Source organism: Mobula hypostoma, chromosome 20 (genome assembly GCF_963921235.1).
Source record: "Mobula hypostoma chromosome 20, sMobHyp1.1, whole genome shotgun sequence".
Taxonomy (NCBI): Eukaryota; Metazoa; Chordata; class Chondrichthyes; order Myliobatiformes; family Myliobatidae; genus Mobula; species Mobula hypostoma.
The window spans coordinates 6,354,051-6,380,664 of record NC_086116.1 but is presented as its reverse complement, the minus strand read 5'-3'; the positions used below and the strand labels follow the sequence as shown (position 1 = coordinate 6,380,664).

At 45.9% G+C, this 26,614-nt stretch overlaps 1 protein-coding gene across 1 annotated transcript in view; it reads right to left on the bottom strand.

Moving 5' to 3' along the window:
• Nucleotides 1–26,614, bottom strand: part of itpr2 (inositol 1,4,5-trisphosphate receptor, type 2) — a 324,764-nt gene that overhangs the window by 86,727 nt on the left and 211,423 nt on the right. Inside the window, exons 36-37 of the mRNA XM_063072308.1 lie at nucleotides 25,227–25,375; nucleotides 19,957–20,065 (exon numbers count right to left, since the gene is read on the bottom strand). Of these exons, the coding sequence (XP_062928378.1) occupies nucleotides 19,957–20,065; nucleotides 25,227–25,375 (258 nt within the window). The remainder of the gene's footprint in view (nucleotides 1–19,956; nucleotides 20,066–25,226; nucleotides 25,376–26,614) is intronic.

The following is a 26,614-nucleotide window of genomic DNA, read 5'->3' as shown; positions in this document are numbered from 1 at the left end:
AATCCTCAACTTGTGCAGCTGTCTCCTGGTCGAGGGAGCTCAGCACGTAGTAGTAACAAGTGGGATCCGAGGTTATCTGCCGAATGTGGAATTGTGCTTCTGCCTGTTCCAACCACAGACGGGGTTTCCGCGGCCAAAAGCCTGGCACTTGTAACGAAACTGCGTGAACAGATGCGGCGTCGGTCATCTCTGGCCCAAATATTGTTTGGGCCGTCAGGGTCACCAATTGTAGCGATGTGCTACACACAGCGCTAGAATAACCACACGGAGTCGGTGAGTTAGAGTTGCGATGAAAGAGATTTATTCAAACTTCGCAGCCTGCTTTTAAAGCCTTCCCATTCCCGCCCTCCCTGGGCGGGATTGCTGTAGGGAATGCATATTCCCAGACCCTCTCCGCGCACGGGATTTTCCCCCTGCTGGTGAAGATGGCCTGGCGCCCTTTCTGGTGCCGGCCCTCTGCCTGCGCGCGCTGTTGTGAGCCGGTTCGTGTGCGCTAGAAAGTGGGTCGCCACAACGTAACATAAAGATTTTTATTCCTCATGTATATGAAGGATGTAAATAATAAAGTCAATTCAATCAAATTCTTATGAATTCTCAAAAAAAGTCAGAAACAGTCCCTTTTCTGCCCACAACACACAGAGACAGGTTGTTCAAACGTCCTTGAAACTAAGATAGATTATTGCCAGCATGCTGAGAACCCAGGCTCAATGGTGAGCCTTTATTTATGATATATAGAAGGTTCATTAAATCCTTAGATCTAATAAGTCACTAAAGTACAAAAGTATAATTTGTTTTATACGTTAGTACCTGACAGGTGAAGGGAAACCAGACACACTGTCTAATTGTCAGAAACTTGACAACCCACAAGGTCCTCCCTACAATCTATAACCTTCACAAACAAAATGCTGTAAGTTCTCAGCAGGCCAGGCTGCTCGCATTTCCGGCATCTGCAGATTTTCTCTTGTTTCTGAATCTATGACCTTCACTGTATCCATCTTGTTTATGCACCAAGGCCAGCATTAGAGGAAGGTACAGGGGTGCTAACAACTCACCATTTTTCTTCCATGGTATCCCACTGAACAACTAGCACACCTCCCTCCTTCTCTGTACACAGGTAGCTGATCAAATACACTCTCTGGTTTTTCAGCTCAATGCTTTGACCTGGTCACTGCCTCTCTACTTGAAGAGTCCTATCAAGCCTGGTGTTGCCAAAACCCCAAGCCAAGTGATGGCAGATGGAATGAGTACAGACGAGCATCTATACTAATGTCTGTAAGGGGTTAGCATGGACAAGATGGGCTGAAAGGGCTGTTTCTGTGCAGCATCAATCTACAACAACCCCCACCTTCCCCCCCCCCCACTTCCATTGGGAATCATTTCCGAAAAAGAAAAGAAAATGAGCTTTATTTGTCACACGTACATTGAAACATCTGATGAAATGCAACGTTTGCATCATATCAGATCAGCGAAGGTTGTGTTGTCTGACTTACAAGTGTCGCCATGCTTCTGGCCCCAACACAACAGGCCACAGCTCACTGACCCCAACACAACATGGTCACAGCTCACTAACCCCAACACAACATGGTCACAGCTCAGTGACCCCAACACAACATGGTCACAGCTCACTGACCCCAACACAACAGGTCACAGCTCACTGACCCTAACACAACAGGCCACAGCTCACTAACCCCAACACAACATGGTCACAGCTCACTGACCCCAACACAACAGGTCACAGCTCACTGACCCTAACACAACAGGCCACAGCTCACTAACCCCAACACAACACGGTCACAGCTCACTGACCCCAACACAACAGGCCACAGCTCACTGACCCCAACACAACATGGTCACAGCTCACTAACCCCAACACAACATGGTCACAGCTCACTGACCCCAACACAACATGGCCACAGCTCACTGACCCCAACACAACAGGCCACAGCTCACTGACCCCAACACAACATGGTCACAGCTCACTAACCCCAACACAACATGGTCACAGCTCACTGACCCCAACACAACATGGCCACAGCTCACTGACCCCAACACAACATGGTCACAGCTCACTGACCCCAACACAACATGGCCACAGCTCACTGACCCCAACACAACATGGTCACAGCTCACTAACCCCAACACAACATGGTCACAGCTCACTAACCCCAATACAACAGGCCACAGCTCACTGACCCCAACACAACATGGTCACAGCTCACTAACCCCAACACAACATGGTCACAGCTCACTAACCCTAAAACAACATGGCCACAGCTCACTGACCCCAACCGTACATCTTTGGAACGTGGGAGGAAACCGGAGCACGTGGAGGAAACCCACTTTGTCATGCGGAGAACATACAAACACTTTACTGACAGTGGTGGGGATCGAACCCTGATCTTACAGCTGAAATTGTACAGATTGTGCTTTCTTCTATGCTACAAACGGTATGCAGCAGCAGCCCAAGACAATATTCTACAGAGGACATCAGCAGGGCACATCTAACAATTTACAATGATTGCAGTTCCCTTTTCATGACACATACAACAGATATGGAGCAGTGAGTTTCTATATACCACCCCCACCCCCCGCCTCCCCATGACAAAAGGAGGACAGGGTGGGGGGGTGTGATTATTCCCAGCTGAAAAAATGTGCTTAACACCAGTTCTAGAATTAATATGCAGCAAAGACACATTTTATTTTACCCAGGGCACTCAAGTGATGACTGTGGTGAGGTGGAATGTGATTATACTTGCAGCTCCAGTTTACTTTGGAAATCGGATCTTTCAGTGCTTGTCTTTCACATGCAAACCACATGTAAGGGCAGTCTGCTCAGGTCACGTCATATTAACGATTCAGCTCCAGGTGAAATCATACACTGGGAGCAACACACACACAGTGCTGGGGGAGCTGTGAAGGTCAGGCAGCATCCATTGAGGGAGGTGAAAGATGGCACAGTAGTGCAGTGGTTAACGGTTGAGCCTGTGAATCTGGGTTCAATTCCTACCACTGTCTGTAAAGGAGTTTGCAGCTGTCCAGGAGAGGGTTGTTGGAGTCAGTGCCAGGGCAGTGTGGTATGGCGCAGTGTCACTGCTGCCCTCCAGTGCTCAGTCAGCAGAAGACAGACTATTTTGCGTCAACTGCAGACTGCTGCAACATTCATGGACTTGGGGACTTGGTCTATAATTGTTTTTCATGTGTGCTGTATTTTGCTGCTTTTTTTAATGTGCTACACGTGCCTTGTGCTATGTATAACTGCTGGTACAGTGTAGTGAGCCTTGGCCTTGGCGAAACTCTGTTTCATTCGTCTGTACTCATGGGTATTCATGTATGGTTGAATGACTATTACACTTGAACTTAAGTATTGTACATCAAAAATTTATGTTCTCAGGTTGTTATGATAATCAACGATCCAGGGCTAAGGAGATCAGGACCCCAACTTCACCGGCCCAGCTAAACACGTTCAAATCTCTTACTAGCTCTTCTTTCAGTTAGTCCTGACGGAGGGTTTCGGCCTGAAACGTCGACTGTACCTCTTCCTAGAGATGCTGCCTGGCCTTCTGCGTTCACCAGCAACTTTGATGTGTGTTGCTTGAAATGTCAAACATTGCTTGAGTTATGGAGAGTTTTCACAGAGAATGAAGGAAGCATGGAAATCTGGGTTAGTTAGTGGACCCCTTTAACATTTGGATGGAATGAGAAGGAAATTGGAGGAAACACCTCTATTGTATTAACAATGTGATCCAAATTTCAGATGAAATAATGTTTCTTTCAGAATGAAGTAAAAGACTCCAAAGCATTAGAATCAAACTCAGGTTTACTGTCACTGACATACGTTGTGAAATTTGTTGTTTTGCGGTAGCAACACAGTGCAGTACATAAGAATTACTACAAGTTACAATAAATCTATATTAAAAATTAAATTAGTGCAATAAAGAGAGCAAAAAATAGTGAGGTAGTGTTCATGGGTTCATTGTCCATTCATAAATCTGATGGCAGAGGGGACAAAGCTGTGTCTAAGATGTTGAGTGTGTGTCTTCAGGCTTCCGTACCACCTCCCGATGGACTGAGAAGAGGGCAGTGGGTGCCGGGGGTCCTTGACGATGGAATGATGGATTACTTTGAAGAGGAAGGGAGTTGATCTCACTGTTGTGAATGGGATTCATCTTTGAACCAACATCCTTTCGTTTATCTCATTGCTGTTTGTGGGAAGCTGTGAAGTTAGTTACTTTGGTTTCCTCTTTCTCAAAGGCAATTGCATTTCAAAAGTACCACCTGCAGTGCACTCAGTGACTCAGGATGTGAAAGGCACTTTATAAATGCAAGTTCTTCCTTCATAACATATGACAAGTGTTTTACAAATCGTGATAGATTTTAACAAGCTGATATACAGTAAATAATTAAACCTTGGGTAAAGACAAGGGAAGGCAAAACTCTTTTTCTGCTACTACAAGGAAGGAGCAAAGTGAATAGCTTTTGCAAAGAGCTAGCATTTTCATGATGGGCCAAATGGTCTCTTAGCCTTTCAGGGTTCTATCATGGCCAGTCAGAGAGTGAGTGAATAGCTTTACAAACAACGGGAATAAAGCAATCCTAGTTATCAGCAATTGCCCTCAAAGTGAAGCTGTTTCTGGTCCCCGCCGGACTGTGCTGAGTGAGTGATGATTAAAATAACCAGCAGATCCTCAGACTGGTGTGAAGTGACTGTACAACGACGTTCACTCAGGAGAAATCACAGAGAAACTCCCAAATGCACTTAAAACTGAGTGGGTATGCTGAGCGGAGACAGTTGCTACATTGCACAAGGCATCTGTGTCTCTATATAATTGGGACTGCTGATTACATATGATTATGCAGATTAACAAGCCATAATTTTGGCGTTCTACTGCCAGTAAAGCATTACTGAGGGAAGGGAATTGCTGTTAGTAAGTAATAAGCCCGTCAATTAGTTCTGTGTGATCCAGCTGGGAGGGGAAAGTCACGACTCGGAGGTTTGCCTTCCTGTGCTGTAGTGTGTGTAGGAGGTAAAACAGCAATGCATTGGCCAAGCTGTCACCATGGAAACATCCCAGCCTCCTAGGTGGGCCACAGTGTCAAACACAGTGAGCAAACAACTGTAATAAGCCCAAATATGAACTGACAGCAAAAACCTTCCTCAGAAAACAATAGGTCAGCACAAGGACTTAGCGTACAGAGGAAGAGGCAGAGTGGGCAGAGTGGAGTTTATGTGGCTGTCAGGAGAGCCTAGTGTTTTTCCTAGTTGAGAAGCTCAAAGTCTGTCAGAGTCACAATCCATCGCTGGTAAAGACCTCCCCACCACTGGCCACATTTACACAGACACCTGTCGCAGGAAAGCAGCATCCATCATCAGGGAGCCCCACCATCCAGGCCATGCTCCCTTCTCATTGCTACCGTCAGAAAGAAGGTACAGGAGACTCAGGACTCACACCTCCAGGCTCAGGAACAGTTACTGCTCCCAACCATCAGGCTCTTGAACCAGAGGGGATAACTTCACTCAACTTCACTCACCCCAAGATTGAACTGTTCCCCCAACCTATGGACTCATGTTCAAGGACTCTACAACTCGTGTTCTCAATACCGATTATTTATTTATTATTTTTCTTTTGTTTTCTTTTTGTATTTACACAGTTTGTTGTCTTTTGCACAGTGGTCGTTTATCCATCTCTGTTGTGTGCATTTTTTCATTGATTCTATTGTGTTTCTTCCTATTTACTATGAATGGCCACAAGCAAATGAATCTCAGGGTAGTATATGGTGGCATATATGTACTTTGATAATAAATTTACTTTGAACGTTAATGTAGAAACAAATTCATCTTGGCTACAGCACTGGGTTACATCATCATCTTAAGCAGAGTTGGTTCAACTCACTCTCACCTTCTTTAATTGGTATTTTAGTTATCGGGTACTTAATTTGTTGAACTAGATCCACTTATATTCGCCATGAATAGACAGCGAATCTTATTCATTCCACTGGCACTCTCTTGGGCTGTGGCTTCAAGTCAATGGAGAGCAGCTTGAGTGTGCAATCTAAACACAAGATTGACGTAAACTCACCAATGATACCCATATTCCTCAGGAAGACTCTTTCAGAATGTATGCACACTCGCCGAAGTTGGGAAGCAGGCGTTTCAGCCAGGCAAAATGCAAAATCATTGACACACGCCTTCCTAATTATTCATTGCTCAGATGAAGTATTGGTAAAGCAAACCAAGGTCAAGGTAACCAAGGTCCACAGCACACTTTATAAGACCAAGTTTACTGGAATGGTTAAACCTCCATTTTACTCAGGAGGAAGTGAAGCCCAGGCATGGTCTACTGCCACTCACATCACTGACACAAGGGAAATTACCCAAAGGGGAAATTTTCCTCATGTGTGAATTGTTCCATCCCAGGCAACACCCTAAAGAATGCGACCTGCCCCCTCCCCAGTGCAACTGTATCCCTCCTAGGTGCAGCAACCAGAACCACACACGATATTCCAGCTGCAGCCCAACCAACATTTTGTAATGCTCTACCAAGACCTCTCTATTCTATGCCTTTGCTGATATCAACTAGCACCCTCTATGCCTTCTTCACAAACTTTCCAACTGCGCTGCCACCTTTAAAGATCTATGGATTTGTACACCAAGGTCTTTTTGTTCCTCAATACTCCCTAGTGCCCTGCCATTCATGTACTCTTATCTGACTACGCAAAAATGCATTACCTTATACTTAAGTAAGTAATTAAGAAAATTTATTGTTATTAAAGTACATATATGTCACCATACACTACTGTGATCTTCATTTTCTTGCAGGCATTTACAGGAAAAGGAAGAAATACAATAGAATTTATGAAAAAGCTGTACATTAGCAGAGACTGACAACCAACCACTGTGCAAAACAGACAAATTAAAATCATTAGTGCATTTAGACGGTTCAAAAGTGCATTTCCTAAAGGGAAATTACAGGCTACAGTTTGCAGCAATAACAATTTTGATGAAGTATATTGAGTAGTTTTGTGAACTGCCCGCAAATTGTCACCATGTATTACCAGTGGCATTTTAGACTTTTCAGAGTAAAATTCCGTTTGCCTTTTCTCTGCCCAGTCTTACCCACTGGTAATATTCTGCTCATTCTACAATTTTGGTATATTCTGCAAACTTATAACCATTCACAACTAAGTCACTAACGTATATTACAAACAGCAGGGGTTCCACCACCAATCTCTGTGGTGCACGACTGGTCACAGGCGTCCAATCACAAACACAACCCTGCACATATTGAGAAATGAAGAGAAGAGCTTTGGAGCAGGAGCAGGTCACCTGGCCCTTCGAGACTACTCTGCCATTCTTTATGATCATCGTTGCCCTGTGCTGCTCTCAACAGCCCTTCTGTGTCAGATCCCCATTCCTCTCAACTCCTGATATCCTGTATCAAAAATTGTCTACATCTAATGATCCAGCCTCGAGGCAAAGAATTCCAGAGATTCACTGCCCTCTGGGAGAAGAAACTTCCACGCAGCTCAGTTTGAAATTGCTAGCACCTTATTGTAGTTATGTCCCCTTGACAATGACTCTCCCACTGATGAAAACATCTGCCCTGTCGAACCCACCTTACGATCTTACATGCTTGAATAAAGTCGCCCATCGTTCTTCTAAACTCCAAGAAATACAGATCGAAAACTGCCTAGACCCTCTTGATGAGACCTCCTCATCCCATGAATTAGCTTGGTGAGACTCCTTAGGACTGCTTCTAAAATCCAGCTGTGGCCTCACCAACACCCTGTACAACTGTAACAAAACCCCCTATTCTTAAACTCCAACCCCTTTGTAGTAAAGGTCAGCAAGCTGTTTGCCTTAACTGAACAGGTAGGTACGTTGGTCAGGGATGAGTTGGGCCAAAGGGTCTGATTCCATGCTGTACGACTCTGCTTGTTGGACTTCACTGTCAACTTTTTGTGATTCCTGCATTGGAACACCTCCATCCCTCTGAACTTCATTCACTTGTAGTTTCTCTCTATATGGTTAACAATCCTCTTCCTGAAGTGCATAACCTCACACCTCCTCACGTTAAATTCCATTTGCCAGATTTATGCCCAGTCTTCATTACTTTTCACAAAACCATGCTGCCTAGCTTTAATTTATTCAGTTTTCCAAAATGATTAGCGTTTTCCTCTCCGCTTGTCAACTCGACAATAACAGGTGTTCAACTAACCATCCTATTGTTTCCCATCTGACAAGGTCTCCTATCTTCTGGTAACTTCCCATAACAGAGTGAGTTTTGAAAACTTTTACCTGATGCGTGCACTATCCCTGCAGCTACACCCTTGGATGCAGACCATCAAGTCCTGGTGCGTTGTCACCATTAGCCCCCTGAGTTTCTCCAAAGGTATATCCTGTATTACTTTCAGCAGATTTTCCCTGTGATATAAAATTAGCCCATCTACTACCTTAGATATAATTGCAGTGTCCTCCATGGTGAAGACTGATTTTAAAAAAAGATTTCTACCATCTTTTGTTATTAATTTCCCAGCCTTATTCTCTGTGGCTTTCTTCTTATTTGCATATCCAGGGAAACTATTATTTTTTTGACCTTACACTCAAGTTTTTTTTCCTCAAAGTCATTTTTTCCCTTCAAATGAAAATTTTCATCTTTTGTTACCGGATCCTAAAAATTTCACAGTCCTCAGCTCTACCACTAGCCCTTGCGCATAGCTTGCCCTAACTTTCAATTTACCAATATCCTTGACTTCCTTTGTGCAGGACACACTGCCTCTTTCTTATAGAAACTTCTACTAAAAACTTCTTTAGGTTTTAATAGTAATAATAATAAGTACTTTATTAATCCCGAGTGGGAAATTACTTTGTTACAGCAGTAACATTCAAAAACGCACTTAGCAGTAATAATATGTTGTATAATAATAATTATTGAAACCTTTTCCTAATTTGAATAAATTCTGGCTAAGCATTACTCAAACAACTGGTCCATATCTGCCACTGTTCATCTACCGGCTTGGCTCACAGCACATTTTCCCAATGCAGCTTGGACAAATCCTCCCTCACACCATTAGAGCTGCTCCTATTTAAGTTGAAGACGGTGATTTGGTTCCTGTGCTTTTCTCCTTGCAACTTCATCAGGAATTCTTTCACACTCTGCTCGCTACTTCCTAGGAGATCTTTAACCACTAGATTTCTTATTAATCCTTCCTCGCTGCACATGACAAAATCTAGAGCAGCCTGTTCATACGTTTCCACAACAGACGGCTCTTGACTGACTGTGAAGAGGGTAGGGGCAGTCCGAGGTTACGACAGGCGCTGTAGAAACACCCGGCTTTCTTTCTCTATTTACCAGAACCCATGCACTAATTGATTATGCTCTCCTCCATTCCCCTGGAGTGCTTGAGGGCATAGGATGTTCTTCCAGCTGCTCCGTGTCCACGTGCCGGCGAAGGTCAGGGTGCTCATCCTTGGAATCACCTCCCAGACATCCCACCCTGCAAAAGCTCATTTCAGGGAGGTAGCACCACCAATTTGCGGGAGACTCCCGGAACTTCCGGGAGAGGTGGGATGTCTGCAATAGAGTAGCTCCTTAGCAGCTAGCCAGCTAGTTTAAATAATGTTAGCTATGCTAATGAACGAATGACACCTGTTAAACTCACCTCAACATGTCTTTTACAGTCTTAACCCACCATGGGCAATAGAAAAGTCACTGTTGCAAACAGTGCAGCGAACAACACTGTCATTATTTTTGACCCCTATTAGGCAGGGTCGTCTTTAGGGTAGACTACTTTAGGGTAGTCTGGGGTGACGTATGTTTTATATTTTCTTTTTTTGGAACACTCTCCCATGGCGCACTCTCTCTCTCTCTCGTGGTCGCTCTCTCTCCCTCTCTCTCTCTCGCTCGCGTGCTCTTGCTTGCTTGCTCTCACTCTCTCGCGCGCACTCTCTCTCGTGCTCGCTCTCGCGCTTTCCCTTTTGCTTTCCCTCTCGCGCTCTCTCGCTCGCTGGCTCTCAAAAAATTGATTTCCGGGACATTGTATATAATTTGAGGGCATCAGGGAGCCACTATTAATATGTGGGAGACTCCCGGAACTTCCAGGAGAGGTGGGATGACTGACCTCCCTTCCCCAGTGCCTCCAGTCATGTTTCACATCCTCAGGTTGTTCACATCTGATGTTAACCTTTACTTACTGCAAATGCAAAAAAAAAAAATTCAGGTGCTGGATGTCTGGAACAAAAGAAATGGGCCAAAGAGACTGAGAAATAAGTTAACTATTGGCAGGGATGCAGGTGCCTCAGTGGGGCTCATTCTTTCAGGTAAGGTCTTTAACATAACAATGGGGTTAAAAGAATGAAAGGTACAAAACTAGAAGGTATGAAATAATAATACAGCTACAGATACACGTGAAGAAAGAAACAGAGTTGACATTCATCAACTTGAAAAAAATAACTCTCTCTCCACAGATGCTGCATGAGTATCTCCAACAGTTTTTGTATGAGGTAGTAACACTCCACTGCACTGCCTTGTGGGTTACAATTCATATAGTTTACAGGAGAGTTCAGAATTGTCTGCCTTGCTCCACTGGCCATATCCAAAAGTCACTGGGTTTGTTTATGAATGGTTCCGTTTATTTTCTGGAAAATAGATGGAATAGGTGACCAGAAGATGCAGTGGTAATGAGATATGGATTTTAACCTCCCAGTATTTAATTGGAGATCTCTTCCTATCAAGAACTGGATAGTGCAGAGTTGGACTGACTTTGTGGAGACTCTGTGGGGGCAGAGGGAAGTGATGAGGTAACATCGGCTGTTCTCAGGAAAGTTGTGATTTTGGGTAACACTGCTGAAGGAGAAGCATGCAAATAAGAAATAGGTGGGCCAAGATATTTCCTCAGAGACTGCAGAGCTGTGGGGAGAAGAAGCCCCAGCAGCTGGTGAAGAAGTCAGCTGCAACCAGGCCTGTCCAGACGGGGTCTAGGTCCAAGGCTGCCAGTGGAGAGGGATGAGATTCCAGAATCAGGTTCAGTTTTTAACAATTCACTTTTGGGCTCTGAGCCAGACCATTATTTATCACTGTCCTCAGCAAGGACGTGGAGGAGGACACGATGTTTTCAGGGTAATGTTGCCAAAGAACTGAATGCAAATGAGAAATGAGAAATAGCCTAATGATCGGATCCCCTTGCACGAATGTTCAGTATTGCAGACAAGCAGGGTTGCTGCCAGAGTCTGTGTTTGTCCTGGAAGTTCAAACTGTAGATTGCTGCTGTGCAGAAAGATCAAGAGGTTCTGTTTTCTGAAAGAGGATTATTGCTTTATTTTAGAAATGCAGATTGTGGAAATTTGAAATTAAGGCATCAAATTTTGGCAGGATCCCACAGAAATGTTCTGAGAAGGTGGTGGTGACCTCCCTTCATGAGCTGATTGGTGATGTTGAGTGGGACCTTTGTAACGTTGTGGCTGGGGTGGAAATCTCACTGAAGAGATTCAAACAGAGTTCCAGGAAAGGTAGGGTGCACAGGTATAATGATGTAAGTAACAGGGTAGAATTAAATGTTTTACAGATTGCTGAAGATTTTATTAAATTACTACAGAGGGAAGAAAGAAGGACTCTGCTCTTTATTGACATGTTTTGGCACCTCAGATGTCACAAAGCACAAGATGAACCGGCCTAACTTCTGTATTTTCTCACCCCTCCCACTTCTCCCTTTTTCCATTCCCATTTCAGCTTCCCTCCAATCCCTTCTCTTCTCCTCACCTGCCTATCACCTCCCTTTGGTGCCCCTCCTCTTTCCCCTTCTCCCATGGTCCACCCTCCTCTCCTATCAGTTTCCTTCTTCTTCACCCCCTTACCTCTTCCACCTGTCATTTCCCAACTTTCCATTGCATCCCTCTCCCCCCATCCTCTCACCCTCTCCCTCACCTGGTCTCACCTGGTCTCACCTATCACCTGCCAGCTTCTACTCCTTCCCCTCCCCCACCTTCTTATTCTGCCATCTTTCCCCTTCCTTTCCAGTCCTGTTGAAGGGTCTTGGCCTGAAACGTCAGATCTTTATTCCTCTCAGCTGCCTACCTTACTGAGTTCCTCCAGCATTTTCTGTGTGTTGGACAAGAAGAGTGCCCCTCCTCCTGGATTATGTCCGAGCCCGTGTGTCCCTGGTGAAGGAGCAAGCAGTGCCCACGGGTACAATGAGGGATTTCTGAGATTGGAGAGCACCTCAGGGGCTTGAGTGTGCTGTGGACAGAAATGACTGTAGAGATTTGAAGCTGTCAGTAGAGTGCATCATGAATGCTGCAATATTGTATTTGTGCATACATCATCACTGATGAAGCCACCTTTGAAAAAGGGAGGAAAAGAATGCAGGCATTCCAGTGCAAAGCTGTGGGAATGCTACACTCTCGGAAGTTCTGAGTGACGGGTTAAGGCCCCATTTATCCTCTCCAATGCACGTAAAAGGTTTTATGGTGTCCATTCACTGGGGACAAGGCCACTTGCTCTTCTGCTCAATATCTGTTCCTCAGTCAACATCCTCAAGAGGCCATTGGGCACGTTAAATAGTTATCAGGGATATAAACCATATTGAGTGGTTTCTTACTGTGATAAGATGGACCCTTAACCTCACTGTAGACCTCGCTATGGCCCTGTCTTTTATTGTTTAGAGTCAAAGAGTACTACAGCACAGAAACAGGCCCTTTGGCCCATCTTGTCCATGCCAGCCTGGTCTTCCGCCCAGTTCCATTTACTTGCACACAGACCATAGTTATCCATACTTCTTTCATCCATGTACCTATCAAAATTTTTCTTACACATTACAATTGAACTTGCATCCACTACGTCCTCCGACAGCTTGTTCCACACTTACATCATCCTGAGTTAAAAAGTTCCCCCTCAGATTCTTCTTAAATATCTCACTTTTCAACATAAGCTATAACCTCGAGTTCCAGTCTCACCCAACCTGAGGGGAAAAAGCCTGCAAGTATTTGCATGCACTGAACTTTCTCTGTAGCTGCTACACTTCGTTCTGTTATTGTTTAACCTTGTTCTTCCTCAATGTACTGTGTAACGATCTGATCTGTATGAACAGTGTGCAAGACAAGTTTTCATTGTACCTCTGTACATGTGACAATATTAAACCAGGACCAATATCAATCAGGCCATTATCACGCTGTACTTGTATGACGGTATTAAGCACAAATTCGTTTCCGGATTATAATGCTACACAAAATGCTTCTTTGGCTTTAAGTGCTTTACAGTGAACAGTGGTGTAGAAATGCAAGTCTCATTTCTTCCATTACTACATGACTACATGATTATTAAATGTCAGCAATGATTGCAAAGTGAGATTCCATGAAGACCACTGAAGTGACAACTAAGCAAGGTTTAATCTTGTGAATGATTCAGCAATGAATATTGGCCAGAGAAGACCTCCCTGATCTTCTTCCAAAGTGCCATGGCATCTCCTCTGATGGGATAGAGTAGCCAGTTCCTATCAGTGAGCTCCCACTCACAATCCACAGTCATAGTACAAGGAAGCAGAAAAGGTAGGACCAGTTGAGACCTGTCCCTTCACTAGATGAGCAACCTCACTCTTCTTGCTTCTCATCGCCCCCATTTCTTTCCCATTGACCTGGAAAGGTTTCCATTCCAACAGCTTATCCAATTCCCATTTGAAAGTTACATGAGACCTGCTGGCTTCTTATAGGAAATAATGGCCTTGTATCCCTGTGACTCCAGTACCACGCCACTGGGATTGACTCTGGCTGTTCCATCCCATCAGGAAAACTAGGGTGAGGCGATAAATCCTGGTCTTCTCATTGATGCCCAGATCCCTAGGTTTGGTTCCAAAGGTCCAGGGATACTGTGAATCTGCAGGGTAAGAGCTGTGCAGTGAACCTATAGCTTCATGGTGACTATGGACCTTTAGAACTAACGCCAGCCATCTGGGCATCATGGGCAAGGCCAGTATTTATTGGTGATGAGTAGTGCACGGTGTAGATGCCACGTGAAAGATAAACCCTAAAGACATTAGAAAGATTGCAACATCAGAAAGCAGAAAATCAGGGAAGGGTGATGTGCCGGAAGGATTCTGTACACAACAGTGGACATTTCTGGTGGTTTGTGTATCTGAACAACACATTAAATCATTGGTTATGGGTGAACTCAGGCTGCAGTCAGTGTACACGCATCATCAGTTGGAAAGCTCTGGGTGAAGCAGATGGATGCTCACGGAAGTAATGAAATAAATTGGCACCGTTTAAAAGGGGAGGCCTTGCAACTTCAGAACTGCACCTGAGAACAGCCAGATAAGCTAACTCAGCCCAATAGTCGGGAGCGAGAGTACACCAGAAACTGGGTTCGTTGTTCAAGAGGTTGAAGGCTGTTCAAGAAAATCGGAGTCAGAAATAACTCTTACTGCACACTTCCCTGTTAAAGTAACATGCTGATGTATTTTGCCGAGAATGTTCTTTATAACCAGACTGCAAATAGATGGGTTCATACGTTTTGGGGCTAGTCAGTCCACTTCTCTAGCTCTTTCATACACCCATGAAAGAGCACACATTGGACGGCAGGGTAACCTAGCAAATAATGCCAGCAATCAGTGAGTGGGGTTTGATTCCCACTGCCGGCTGAAGGAGCTGGTACGTTCTCACTGTGACTGCATGGTGCTCTGCTTTCCTCCTACATTCTGAGGGTGATGGTTAGGCTTAGTGAGTTATAGACATGCTACTTTGGCTTTGGATCCATGGGGACACATGTGGGCTGCTCTGCGTAATCCTTGCTGATTTGATTTGATGCAAATGGTGACAAATAAAGCTAATTTATCTTTCTTTCTCTCTCTCTCTTTCTTTATTTCACATTGAAACCTGGATTGGGAGTCTGTCACTGGACCCTCTTCTCTCCCTCTTGTGCTAGTTATCTTCAGTTCTTCATCAAATTAGACTCAAGGTTCTACAGGCTCCTGGGCTGTGCCCTCCACATTAGCCTACGTGTTTAGAACCTTTGGCTGTTGAGCCTAGCCCTCTAACCTGATTTGAGACTCTTCATATCTTCTTCTGAAACTCACCGTTCAACTCCCCTTGTGTGTCGGTACAAGTACTGCCTCTTTGCATGAGTGTTATTCCTCGTAAGCCTTTCCGTTACCCGCTCTATGAGTGACATGGGCTAGTTCTACATGAACGGTTCTAATGCATGGTTCCAGCTAAAGTATCTCAGGCCAAGTCTACAGAGCCAGCCCAGACAATGCCCCAGGATGAGTCCTTACCCACTTCTCAGCCACATCCCCATTTTAGTGACAGGTAGCACTGCTTCCTACGCAAGCCGTCAGAGATTCACATATGACCAATCACCCATCTGTTGATGGTTGACCCCCTGCTATAATGTGTCCTCCTTCCTTCATTCCCAAGCTGAACCAACCCTCAAACTGGATCAACAAGGAGCTTGCTAAACTCAGCCAAACTACCTACTCCCACCTTTCATCCCGAGATCGATGGGTTTTTGGATACTAAAGGAATCAGAAGATGTGGGTTTGGTGGCGCTGAGGTGAAAGGTCGGCCGAGAGAGACAGAGCCGCCATGAGAGGCCAAACAACATCGCCCTGCTTCCGTTTCTCATGTTGGCTCCTCCACCTCAAGTGGAGTCCAAAAGCCACCCTTCCTACCTCAGCAAGCTCCACCTTAGCCAGCCTGCTTTGGCCCTGCCCTCCATCACTGGAACTCCCTCTCTGGCCCCACAGTCAACTCATCGTTGCCATCCTGAATCCTCCCTCTCCAGCCGCCTCTCGAGTTCTCCTATCACTGGCAGCTATCTCTTAGCCAATCCAAACCGACCTGCAAATCAACAAAACCCTCAGCCAGTCCACCTTTCCCCTCGAATCTGGGATCTGCTGGTGGCACTCAGAGGGCCGGGCAGCATCTGGAGTGGTGGGGAGACGCTGTTGATATTTCCGTTCAAAACCCTACATCACTGGTCCCACTGCAGGGTTTCGACCAAAAATGTTGCCAATTCCTTTCCTCCCACAGATACTGCTCATTCTGCAGGTTGTGTGTTTCTCCAGATTCCAGCATCTGCCATCTTGTGTGCCCCTTGAACAGCAGTAATCACAAGAGATTCAACAATCCAGAGCAACACACACAATGCTGGAGGAACGCAGCAGGGCAGGCGGCGTCTAGAGTTGATGTTTCAGGCCAGGCCACATCAGCAGGACTGGAAAGGAAAGGAAAGGCCAGAAAGAGAAAGTGGGGAGCGGAGGGGAAGGAGTACAAGCTGGCAAGTGATAACTACACCTCCATGGGCCCCAGCAATGCCTCACCCTCATGGGCCCAGCAATGCCTCACCCTCTTGGGCCCCAGCAATGCCTCACCCTCATGGGCCCCAGCAATTCCTCACCTCCATGGGCCCCAGCAATGCCTCACCCTCATGGGCCCAGCAATTCCTCACCCTCATGGGCCCCAGCAATTCCTCACCTCCATGGACCCCAGCAATTCCTCACCTCCATGGGCCCCAGCAATTCCTCACCCTCATGGGCCCCAGCTATGCCTCACCCTCATGGGCCCCAGCAATGCCTCACCCTCATGGGCCCCAGCAATGCCTCACCCTCATGGGCCCAGCAATTCCTCACCCTCATGGGCCCCAGCAATTCCTCACCCTCATGGGCCCCAGCTATGCCTCACCCTCTTGGGCCCCAGCTATGGCTGCCTTTTCATTGGCTATGTAGCCTTCCCCAGTAATGCTCTCCAACTCTTTCTCCACTATATTGCTTCCTGCACCGATGCTGAAGCCCATCAATGTCATCAACTTTGCCTCCAACTTCCATCCTGCCTTCAAATTTGCTTGGTCCATTTCTGATGTCTCCCTCCCCTTTCTCAATCTCTCTGCCTCCATCTCTGGAGACAAACTGTCAACCAACATCTTTTATAAACCTACTGATTCCCACATTTATCTTGACTATATCTCTTCCCACCCCCTATCTCCTGTAAAAATGCTATTCCATTTCCTCAGTTCCTTCATCTCTATGGTATCTGTTCCCAGAATGAAGTTTTCCTTTCTAGGATACCAGAGATGTCTTCCTTCCTCAAAGAACAGAGTTTCCCTTCCTCCACCATTGATGCTGCCCTCACCCGCACCTCTCCAGTTTCCAGACATCCGCTCCATCTTCCCACCACCTTAACAGTGATAGAGTTCCTCTTGTCCTCACCTACCACCCCTAAGCCTCCGCATCCAACACATCATCCTCCACAGTTTCCACCAACTCCAAAGGGACCCTAGCACCAAACATATCTTTACCTTACCTTCCCCCCCCCCCAACTCTCTGCTTTCTGCAGGACCCACTCCCTGCGTGATTCCCTTGATCATTCATCCCTCCCCACTAATCCCAGATAGCAGCCAAAGTGTTACACCTGCCCATTCACCTCCTCTATCATCTCCATTCAGGGCCCCAAACAGTCCCTCCAGGTGAGGCAACACTTCACCTGCGAACCTGCTGGGGTCCTCTATTATATCTAGTGCTCCCGAGGCGGCCTCCTCTACATTGGTGAGGCCATTGTAAATTGGGGGACTGCTTCGTCAAGCACCTCCTCTCCATTTGCCAAAAGTGGAAATAAATGGTGACCAAACATTTTAATTCCCATTCCCATTCCTGTTCTGACATGTCAGTCCATGGCCTCCTCTTGTGCCATGACGAGGCCACCCTCAGGGTGGAGGTGTAACACCTTATACTCTGTCTAGGTAGCCTCCAGCCTGATGGCATGTATATCGATTTCGGTATACCGGTAAAAAATAATTCCCCCCTCCCTTCTCTTCCCACTCTGGCCTCTTATACTTCTCACCTCCCCCTGGTGCCCCTCCTCCTTCCCTTTCTCCTGTGGTCTACTCTCCTCTCCCAACAGAATCCTTCCTCTCCAGTCCTTTAGCCATCCCAGTCACCTGGCTTCCCCAATCATCTTCAAGCTATCCTCCTTCCCCTCCACCATCGTTTTATTCTGCTTCCTTCCCCCTTCCTTTCCAGTCCTGATGACTGAAAAGTCGACTATTTATCCCCCTCCAGCATTTTATATGTGTGTGTGCTTAAGATTCCCAGCATCTGCAGAATCTCTTTCCTCAGGACTCCCCTCACCAATAACATCCCTGTGAATCTTTCTCATTTTCCCACCTAACACGTTCCTACCGTGATGCATTTGGAATATTACGCATCTGAATATTCCTTGGGACATCTTTCTGTGCAAGAGGTACCGTACAAACACGAGGATATCCACTGGGCAATGTGTGATTAGAAACCTAAACATTAACTCTAATGTTGTACCTCAGGTAAGGCTGGGACGAGAGCACAAGGCAGGATGTAAAGGGTGTTCAGAGATACCATCACAGAACCATAGAGCATTACAGCAAGGAGACAGGCTCTTCAGTCTATCCTCTCCTATTCTGCCTCGACCCCTCAACCAGCACCTGGACCATAGCCCCCTATACGGCTTCCGTTCATGAACTTTATCTAAACTTCTCTTAAATGTTGAAATCAAACCCACATTCATCACTTCCACCGGCAGCTCGTTCCACACTCTCACCACCCTCTGAGTGAAGAGTTTTCCCGCTCAGGTTCACCTTAAATGTTTCACCTTTCACCCTTAACCCATGGCCTGTAGTTCTAGTCTCACCCAATCCCAGTGGAAAACGTCCTTTTGCATTTACCCAATCTAAACCTCTAATAATTTTGTATAACTAATCAAATCTCCCCTCATTCTACGCTCCAGGGAATAAAGGCCTAACTTATTCAACCTTTCCCAATGACGCAGTTAGGTTATGCGTGTGTTTGCCCACTCCATCATGTTTCTCTCATTGTTACCACCCTTACTAAAATCACTCTGTTCACGTAAATGGAAAACCTGACATTTAACATCCAATACACTGGTAGGCAGCCTGCTTTTGGAGAAATGTATTCCCAGCAGGAATTGGTCCCTTCAGGAAGAAGTGTGACATCACCAGAAAATGTCTCCATCCGGTTGCAAAGCAATGATTCAGTTCTAATGGAAATCCTGAATACTTTGCTCCCGTTGTTTGTGAGCTACTGGTTTCAGCTAGCTTCCTGAATTCTACCGCTTCCCAACAGACACATCAGGTGTAAGTGGGGCAATGATCATTTCCCAACAGATGACAATCAAGGATCAAAGGCCAACTTCGGTCACCATATACACTTAAATGGATTTGCCGTGGTGTGTTGGCACGACACGCAACAAAGAAACGTCTTTCAAAAATTATAATTATATAAAAATAAAGTTAGAGTTAAAGGACAGATACGGAATAAACTGTGTACAAGTACATAAATACCAGCATTTACTTAAAATGTAAATAAACAGCATTATGAAAAATGGTTTGAAATGTTTGCAGTGCAGTCCATCGACAGGGGGTAATAGATCGACACGAGTGGAGGGTCAGTGAGGTAACTATAATGATTGATCAGATTAACTGTCTGTGAGAAGAAACTTTTAAACTTGCAGGATGGTTTTGTTTTAATAGCTCTGTAGCACTTTCCAGAAAGGAGTTTTTGGAAAAGGCAGTTTGCTGGGAAGGTAGCGCTCGAACAATGACTTTTCCAGTCAGATTCTTGGTTTTGGATACGTACAAGTCCTGCAATAATGGTAGACTACAGCCAATGACCCTTTCTGCTGACCAGTTTGCAGTATTTTCGTACATTGTGAGAGGATGCTCCGTGCAACCAGAGAATAATGGCTGGCGCAGAGAGGGCATTATTTTGAAGCTAATACACTGACTTTAAGGCTGGTTTAACTATCCATTAGAAGCAGCTTCCGACACAAGGTCAGAGGGCCCTTTGTGTTATGCCACGGGGAAAACATTTTCTTTCAACTTCAAGTAACCAACAACTCTGTGTGAAACACTGACCACTAGTGGTGTATGCATGTAACTACAACAAAAACATGCTTTCACGTAACAGGTCATTTGAACTCACCTTTTCCCCAAAATTGTCCTTCCTATTCAGCATTTCTCTCAGTGTTTGAAGAATTTTAATGCAGAGTTTCTCTTCTTTATCCATCAGCTTCTTAGAATGATTAATTAATCTGCAATTCAATTAAAACATGGTTTTACCCTCATGCTCTGTGACACCCACATACAACAGAACTTGCTAAAAAGTCCCAAGTTGCAGACTAACCACGACAAGGCTGACTGTTCTAAAGGATTTGGGAGGTGGAAGGTATGAGGCATAATTGTGTGATACCTCATCAGGCAGGGTCACTTGTTGCATTCATTAACACCATATGCGAGTTAAGCGAGCAGTGGTGAATCATCTGAAGATATATTTAAAATAATTATGATCCCAAAGTAAAATACTTGCTCCTTAAGGCCCATATATAGTAACAGTACTCGAGTCAAGTCTGATGTTCTCCTAAGGGGTTGCCTATTTGCAGAATGTTAGGGAATGTCTGTGTCTGACTTGGTTTAACATGGGGAGTCTGATGCACCACCACAGTGCTTGACAGATCAGGGTCAGGGTCCAGTGACACAGAATGCGAGATGACTGGCGGCCCTTCACTGCTGCAGCCTTCCTCCCCCTTCACCGCCGTTGTGATGTGTCCTCATTTTTCGCCAGCTCCAGCACCGAGGTCTTGGTTGGACTGCTTTTTGTCTGGAATCTCTCCATTGACCTTCCTGGCACGAGTGACCCAACCGGGAGATACGTACTCGATGGTTAAACTCCAGAAAGCATCGCTCCCACAAGCCTCTCCTCCATAACAAGGTGACGACCCTCAGAAATCCCAAATATATAAAGCAACAACTCGATTGCTGCCCTTTTGGTGAACACAGGCCTTCTAGAACTATCTACTGACATCTTAACTGCACCATACTGTTCCAAGGCAATTTATCTTTGGCATTAAAACAAAGCCCAAAATGGAAGCTATTGGACACGTTACGGGGGAAGTGTGGGCTAGAAGGACTCGGAAGCAATTCTTGAGGTGTGGCACGAGATGACTGATCGGAGGCATGCAAGGGTGCAAAGGAACAAAGGAATTTCAGGGGGAGCATACAAGGATGTTGAAATTGATAAGAATTTTTAAATCTGGACAGTGGAAAGTCCTTGGAATTCTCTTCCACTAACTGTGGTGGAAACAGGGCCTTTCAGTTTTCTTAATGTTGCCACCATAACCTCCCTTGGGCCATATGTTCCAGATCCCAGCCACATTCTTTATAAAACCTTTGCCCCTCAAATCCATTCCAAACCTCTGAGTTACCATGTTGTAACATGACATCACTTTTCTTACATTCTCCCTGGAACAGTAGACATTAGCAACAGTGAGATAAGCAGAAGTGGCTTTTGGGAATTTTATGAACGTGTACGTCCTGTTGCCTTGTTTAATTGCTGTTCTGATTGCCAAAGCAGGGGAATACTTTCAATGTTTGTAGATCTTCATCATTTGGTTTTAAGGCAGAAGCAGGTAGGTTCTTGATGAGGGAGTGAGAGTTTGATTGGAGTGGGGATTGTGGTTATAATCAGAGCACAAGAGAGACTGCAGATGCTGGAAATCCAGAGCAACACACACAGATTGTTGGAGGACCGCAGCAAGTCAGGCAGCATCTATGGAGGGAATTAAAATAGGTGGCTACCAGGAAATCCTGCCCAATGTAGATTGGTTGAACACCTTCACCCTGTCCACCACAAATGGCGGGCTTTCCTGGTGCCCACCCATTTTAATTCTACTTCCCATTCCCATTCCGACATGTTAGTCCATGGCCTCCTCTACTGCCACGATGAGACCACACTCAGCAACACCTCATATTCCGTCTGAGTAGACTCCAACATGATTGCACGAACATTGAGTTCTCCAGGTTCTGGTAACTTCTCCCACCTCTTCATTCGCTCTTTCTCCATGCCAAATTCTGGCTCCCTTCTTGCCCCTTCACTCCTCTGCACCAGCCCATCATCTCCCTCTGGTGTCCCTCCTCCTTCCTTTTCCACAACCTTTCCCATCAGATTCCTTCTTCTTCATCCCTTTACCTATTCCACCGATCATCACCCAGTGTCTCACTTCATCCTACTTTCCTCTTTACCTGGTCTCATTTATCACCTTAATACATCAGACATAGGAACAGAATGAAGCCACTCAGCACATCACGTCCACTCCACCATTCCATTTATTATCCCTCTCAAACTCCATTTTCCTGACTTCTCCACGTTACCTTTGACGCCCTGATTAATCAAGAACCTATCAACCTCTGCCTTAAATATATCCAATAACTTGGCCTCCACAGCCACCTGTAGAAATGAATTGCACAGATTCACCACCCTCTGCCTGAAGAAATTTCTCCTCATCTCCATTCTAGATGGATGCCCCTCTACTTTGAGGCTGTGCCCCCGGTCCTAGACTCACCCACTACAGAAAACATTCTTTCCCACATCCACTCTCTATGGCTTTCAATATTCAATGGATTTCAATGAGATTCCCACCTCATTCTTCTAAATTCCATCAAATCACAGTCCCAGAGCATCAAACGCTCCTCATACATTAACCTTTCCTTTCCAGGGATCATTCTCGTGAACCTCCTCTGGGTCCTCTCCAATGCCAGCACATAGATAAGGGGCCCAAAACTGCTCACGATACAAGAGCAGGCTCATCAACGTCTTAAAAAGCCTCAGCATTACATCCTGTATTTGTATTCTAGTCCTCTCAAAATGAATGCTAACATTGCATTTGCCTTCCTTACCACCTACTCAACCTGCAAATTAACCTTTAGGGAGGATTCCCAAATCCATTTGCATCTCCAGTCCTGACGAAGGGTCTCGGCCCGAAACGTCGACTGTACCTCTTCCTATAGATGCTGCCTGGCCTGCTGCGTTCACCAGCACTTTTTATGTGTGTTGCTGTCCATTTGCATCTCCGATTTTTTCAATTTTCTCCCCATTTAGAAAACAGTCCACACCTTTATTCCTTCCACCAGAGTGCATGACTATTCCTTTCCCAACATTATATTTCAGCTGCCACTTCTTTGCTTATTCTCCCAATCTGCTTTAAGTCCTTCTGCAGACACCCTGCTTCCTCAACACTACCTGCCCCTGCACCTATCTTTGCTTCGTCCACAAACTCGGCCATGAAGCCATCAATTCCGTCAACCAAATCATTGACATATAACGTCAAAAGAAGCGGTCCCAATACCGGCCACCAGCAGCCAACCAGAAAAGGCTCCCTTTATTCCCACTCTTTGCCTCCTTCCAATCAGCCAATCTTTTATCTATACTAGTATCTTTGTTGTAATACCCTGGGCTGTTATCTTCTTACGCAGCCTTATGTGTGGCACCTTGTCAAAGGTCTTCTGAAAATCCAAATGAACGACATCCACTGACTCTCCTGTGTCTATCCTGCTGGCATTTTTCCTCAAAGAATTCCAGCAGATTTGTCAGGCAATATTTCCCCTTAAGGAATACATGCTGACTTGGACCTATTTTGTCACGAGTCTCCAAGTACCCTGAAATCACCTGCCAGCTTGTTCCTCTTCCCTTCACCCACCACCTTAAATTGTCTTTTCCCCCTTTCCTTTGCAGTCCACTGGAGGGCAACATCGACTGTTCATTCCCCTCCATAGGTGCTGAGTTCCTCCAGCATTTTCTGTGTGCTGTTGTGGCTATAATCAGTTCAGCCATGCTTTTAATAAACTGCAGAGCTGTCACATATTTAAACCCACATAGAGAGCTCAGGTGCCTAAGACTTTAGCACAGTATTGTAGTAATTTTATATATTGCACTGTACTGCTGCTTCTGCAAAAGAACAAATTTCATGACGTATGTGAGCGATGATAAACCTGATTTTGTTATGGTCTCTATTGTGACTGAGAGTGGGAAGCGGGTAAGGAGAGGGGAAGCATGGTTGAGAAAAGGGGAAGGAGGGGGAGGGAGCGGGAAGCACCAGACAGACATTCTATGTTGATCAATAAACCAATTGTTTGGAATCAAATGACCTTGCCTGGTGTCTCGGGGCTGGGTGAGTCTGCACCTGTGCCACCCCTCCCCTGGCACTCCTTCTCTGCCACCTGTCCCACACCCCTCCCGCGGCGCTCCACCCTCACCATTCCCAACATCCTTTGCCACCTGTCCCACACCCCTCCCGCGGCGCTCCACCCTCACCATTCCCAACGTCCTTTGCCACCTGTCCCACACCCCTCCCGCGGCGCCCCACCCTCACCATTCCCAACATCCTCTCCCACCTGTCCCACACCTCTCTCGCGGCGCTCCACCCTCACCATTCCCAACATCCTTTGCCACCTGTCCCACACCCCTCCCGCGGCGCCCCACCCTCACCATTCCCAACATCCTCTGCCACCTGTCCCACACCCCTCCCGCGGCGCCCCACCCTCACCATTCCCAACATCCTCTCCCACCTGTCCCACACCTCTCTCGCGGCACTCCACCCTCACCATTCCCAACATCCTTTGCCACCTGTCCCACACCCCTCCCGCGGCGCCCCACCCTCACCATTCCCAACATCCTTTCCTCCCGCCAGATTCACAAACTCACTCTCCGCCTCACGTTGACAAATACAGTACTGTGCTAAAGTCTTCAGCAGCCTTGCTATATATATGTGCCCAAGACCTTTGCACAGTACTGTGGGCCACGGACAGCAGGTGGCTTAGCGCAAGGGCACAGTAATGTCTCATGAAGAAATCACTATAACTCTTTTGCACTCACGGACATCTTCCAAAGGCGATGCCTGGGAGAGATGTCACCCATCACTGAGGACCCCCCCACCCCCACTCTCCCCTCTCACCACTACCATCAGAAAGGAGGTACCGGAGCCTGAAGACGCCCACTCGACATTTTTAGGGATAGGGATTTTTTCTTACTGTTATTTACAATATTCCTTCAGGTATTACAACGTACTGCTGCTGCAAAACAACAAACTTTACCACATATGTCAGTGATATTAAACCCGATTCTGATTCTGACGTCAATATGTTTGGACTGGGACGGCCTATTGGTGACTTTCACTCCGAGGAACTTGAAGCTATCAACCCTTTCAACCCAATACCACTGATGTGGACAGGAGCATGTGAATCACCCTGCCCCCTTTGTGAAGTCAATTATGCATTTTTTGTCTATATTTCTATTGTAATTTATGGTATTATTTTATGTATTGCACTGAGTGTTTGCTGCAAGATCACCAATTTCCTGAGATATATTAAACTTGTTTCTGATCCGTCTCCACACACACCTCTCCCGCCCCTCTGACTTACTTGCTCATGAAGGCCCCACTTTCACATCGTATCTGCGCGTCACTTCCTTCCGGAAAAAGCAGCTCTGGACTGTGGAGAACATCGACCAGCACTGAAAATTCGGCATGCACCATGAGCTGGAACTGTTGTTCCAGTGTGGACACTATATCCTGTGAATTCATAGAGAAGGCTGTCAGACAATTGATAGATTTTATCGCACTAAACTATCAACTGCAGACAAACTTTAGATCAATGGTCTTGGTCAGACTGCACTTGGAGTATTGTGAGTGGTTTTGGGTACTTTATCTGCGAAATGATGGTGCTGGTATTTGACAGGGTCTAGAAGAGGTTGATGAGAATGATCCCAGGAATAAAAGGGTTAATGTCTGAGGAGCATTTGAAGGCTCTGGGCCTGTACTCACTGGAGATTACAAGAACAAGGAGGGAGTCTCATTGAAGCCTATTAAACATTGAAAGGCCTAGATAGAGTGGACACTGAGTAGATGTTTTCAATATTGGGGGAGTCTGTGACTAGAAGGCACAGCCTCAGAACTCAAGGACATCATCTTGGAACAGAGGTGAGGAGGAATTTATTTAGCCAGAGGGTGGCAAATCTGTGGGATTCATTGCCACGGATGGCTGGGGAGGCCGGGTCATTGGGTATATTTAAGGAGGAGGATGATATGTTCTTGATTAGTCAGAGCAACAAAGTTTACGGGGAGAAGGAGGGGGAGTATGATTGAGACGTATAATAGATCAGTCATGATCGAATGGTGGAACAGACTCGATGGGTTGAATGGCCTAATTCTGGGTCCATGTCTTGTGGTCAGGAACCTTCAGAGCAGACATGACTAACATCAGCTTCTTAACCCACCCTGAAAAACTTTACCACCACCTTGAGCTACTTTCCTCTTTCTCTCTCCATCTTTTATTGGTACCTGTATGATTACTTTGCACATGAGTAATTTATATCTAATTTATGCTAATTTAGGTTTATGTTAACTTACGTTAATCGTAGATCAAAGCCCAAAAGGTCAACTGGAAACCTAGAAGTCCCGCAGGCCAGATCTCTGAGACTGTGACTCTCTTGTGAGTCCACCAGGGGTGCCAAAGACCCAATGTCAAGAGTCCAACCCCACTGGAGGATGGAGTCTGAACAAGTCCTGTCCTGGGAGGACTGTGTAAGGCCGTGGATGGGGGGGGGGGGGGGGAGTTGGGAGGGAGGAACAGGGCTTGTTTTAGCTGCTGTTGTTTGACTGTTTATAGTGTTTTGTGTTGCTCTGCTGCCAAGCATGGTGGGCATGCTATACTGGCGCCAGAATGTGTGGTGACATCTTGTGGGCTGCCTTCCCCCCAGCACATCCTTGGGTTGTGTAGGTAGTTAACGCAAACGACACATCACTCAATGT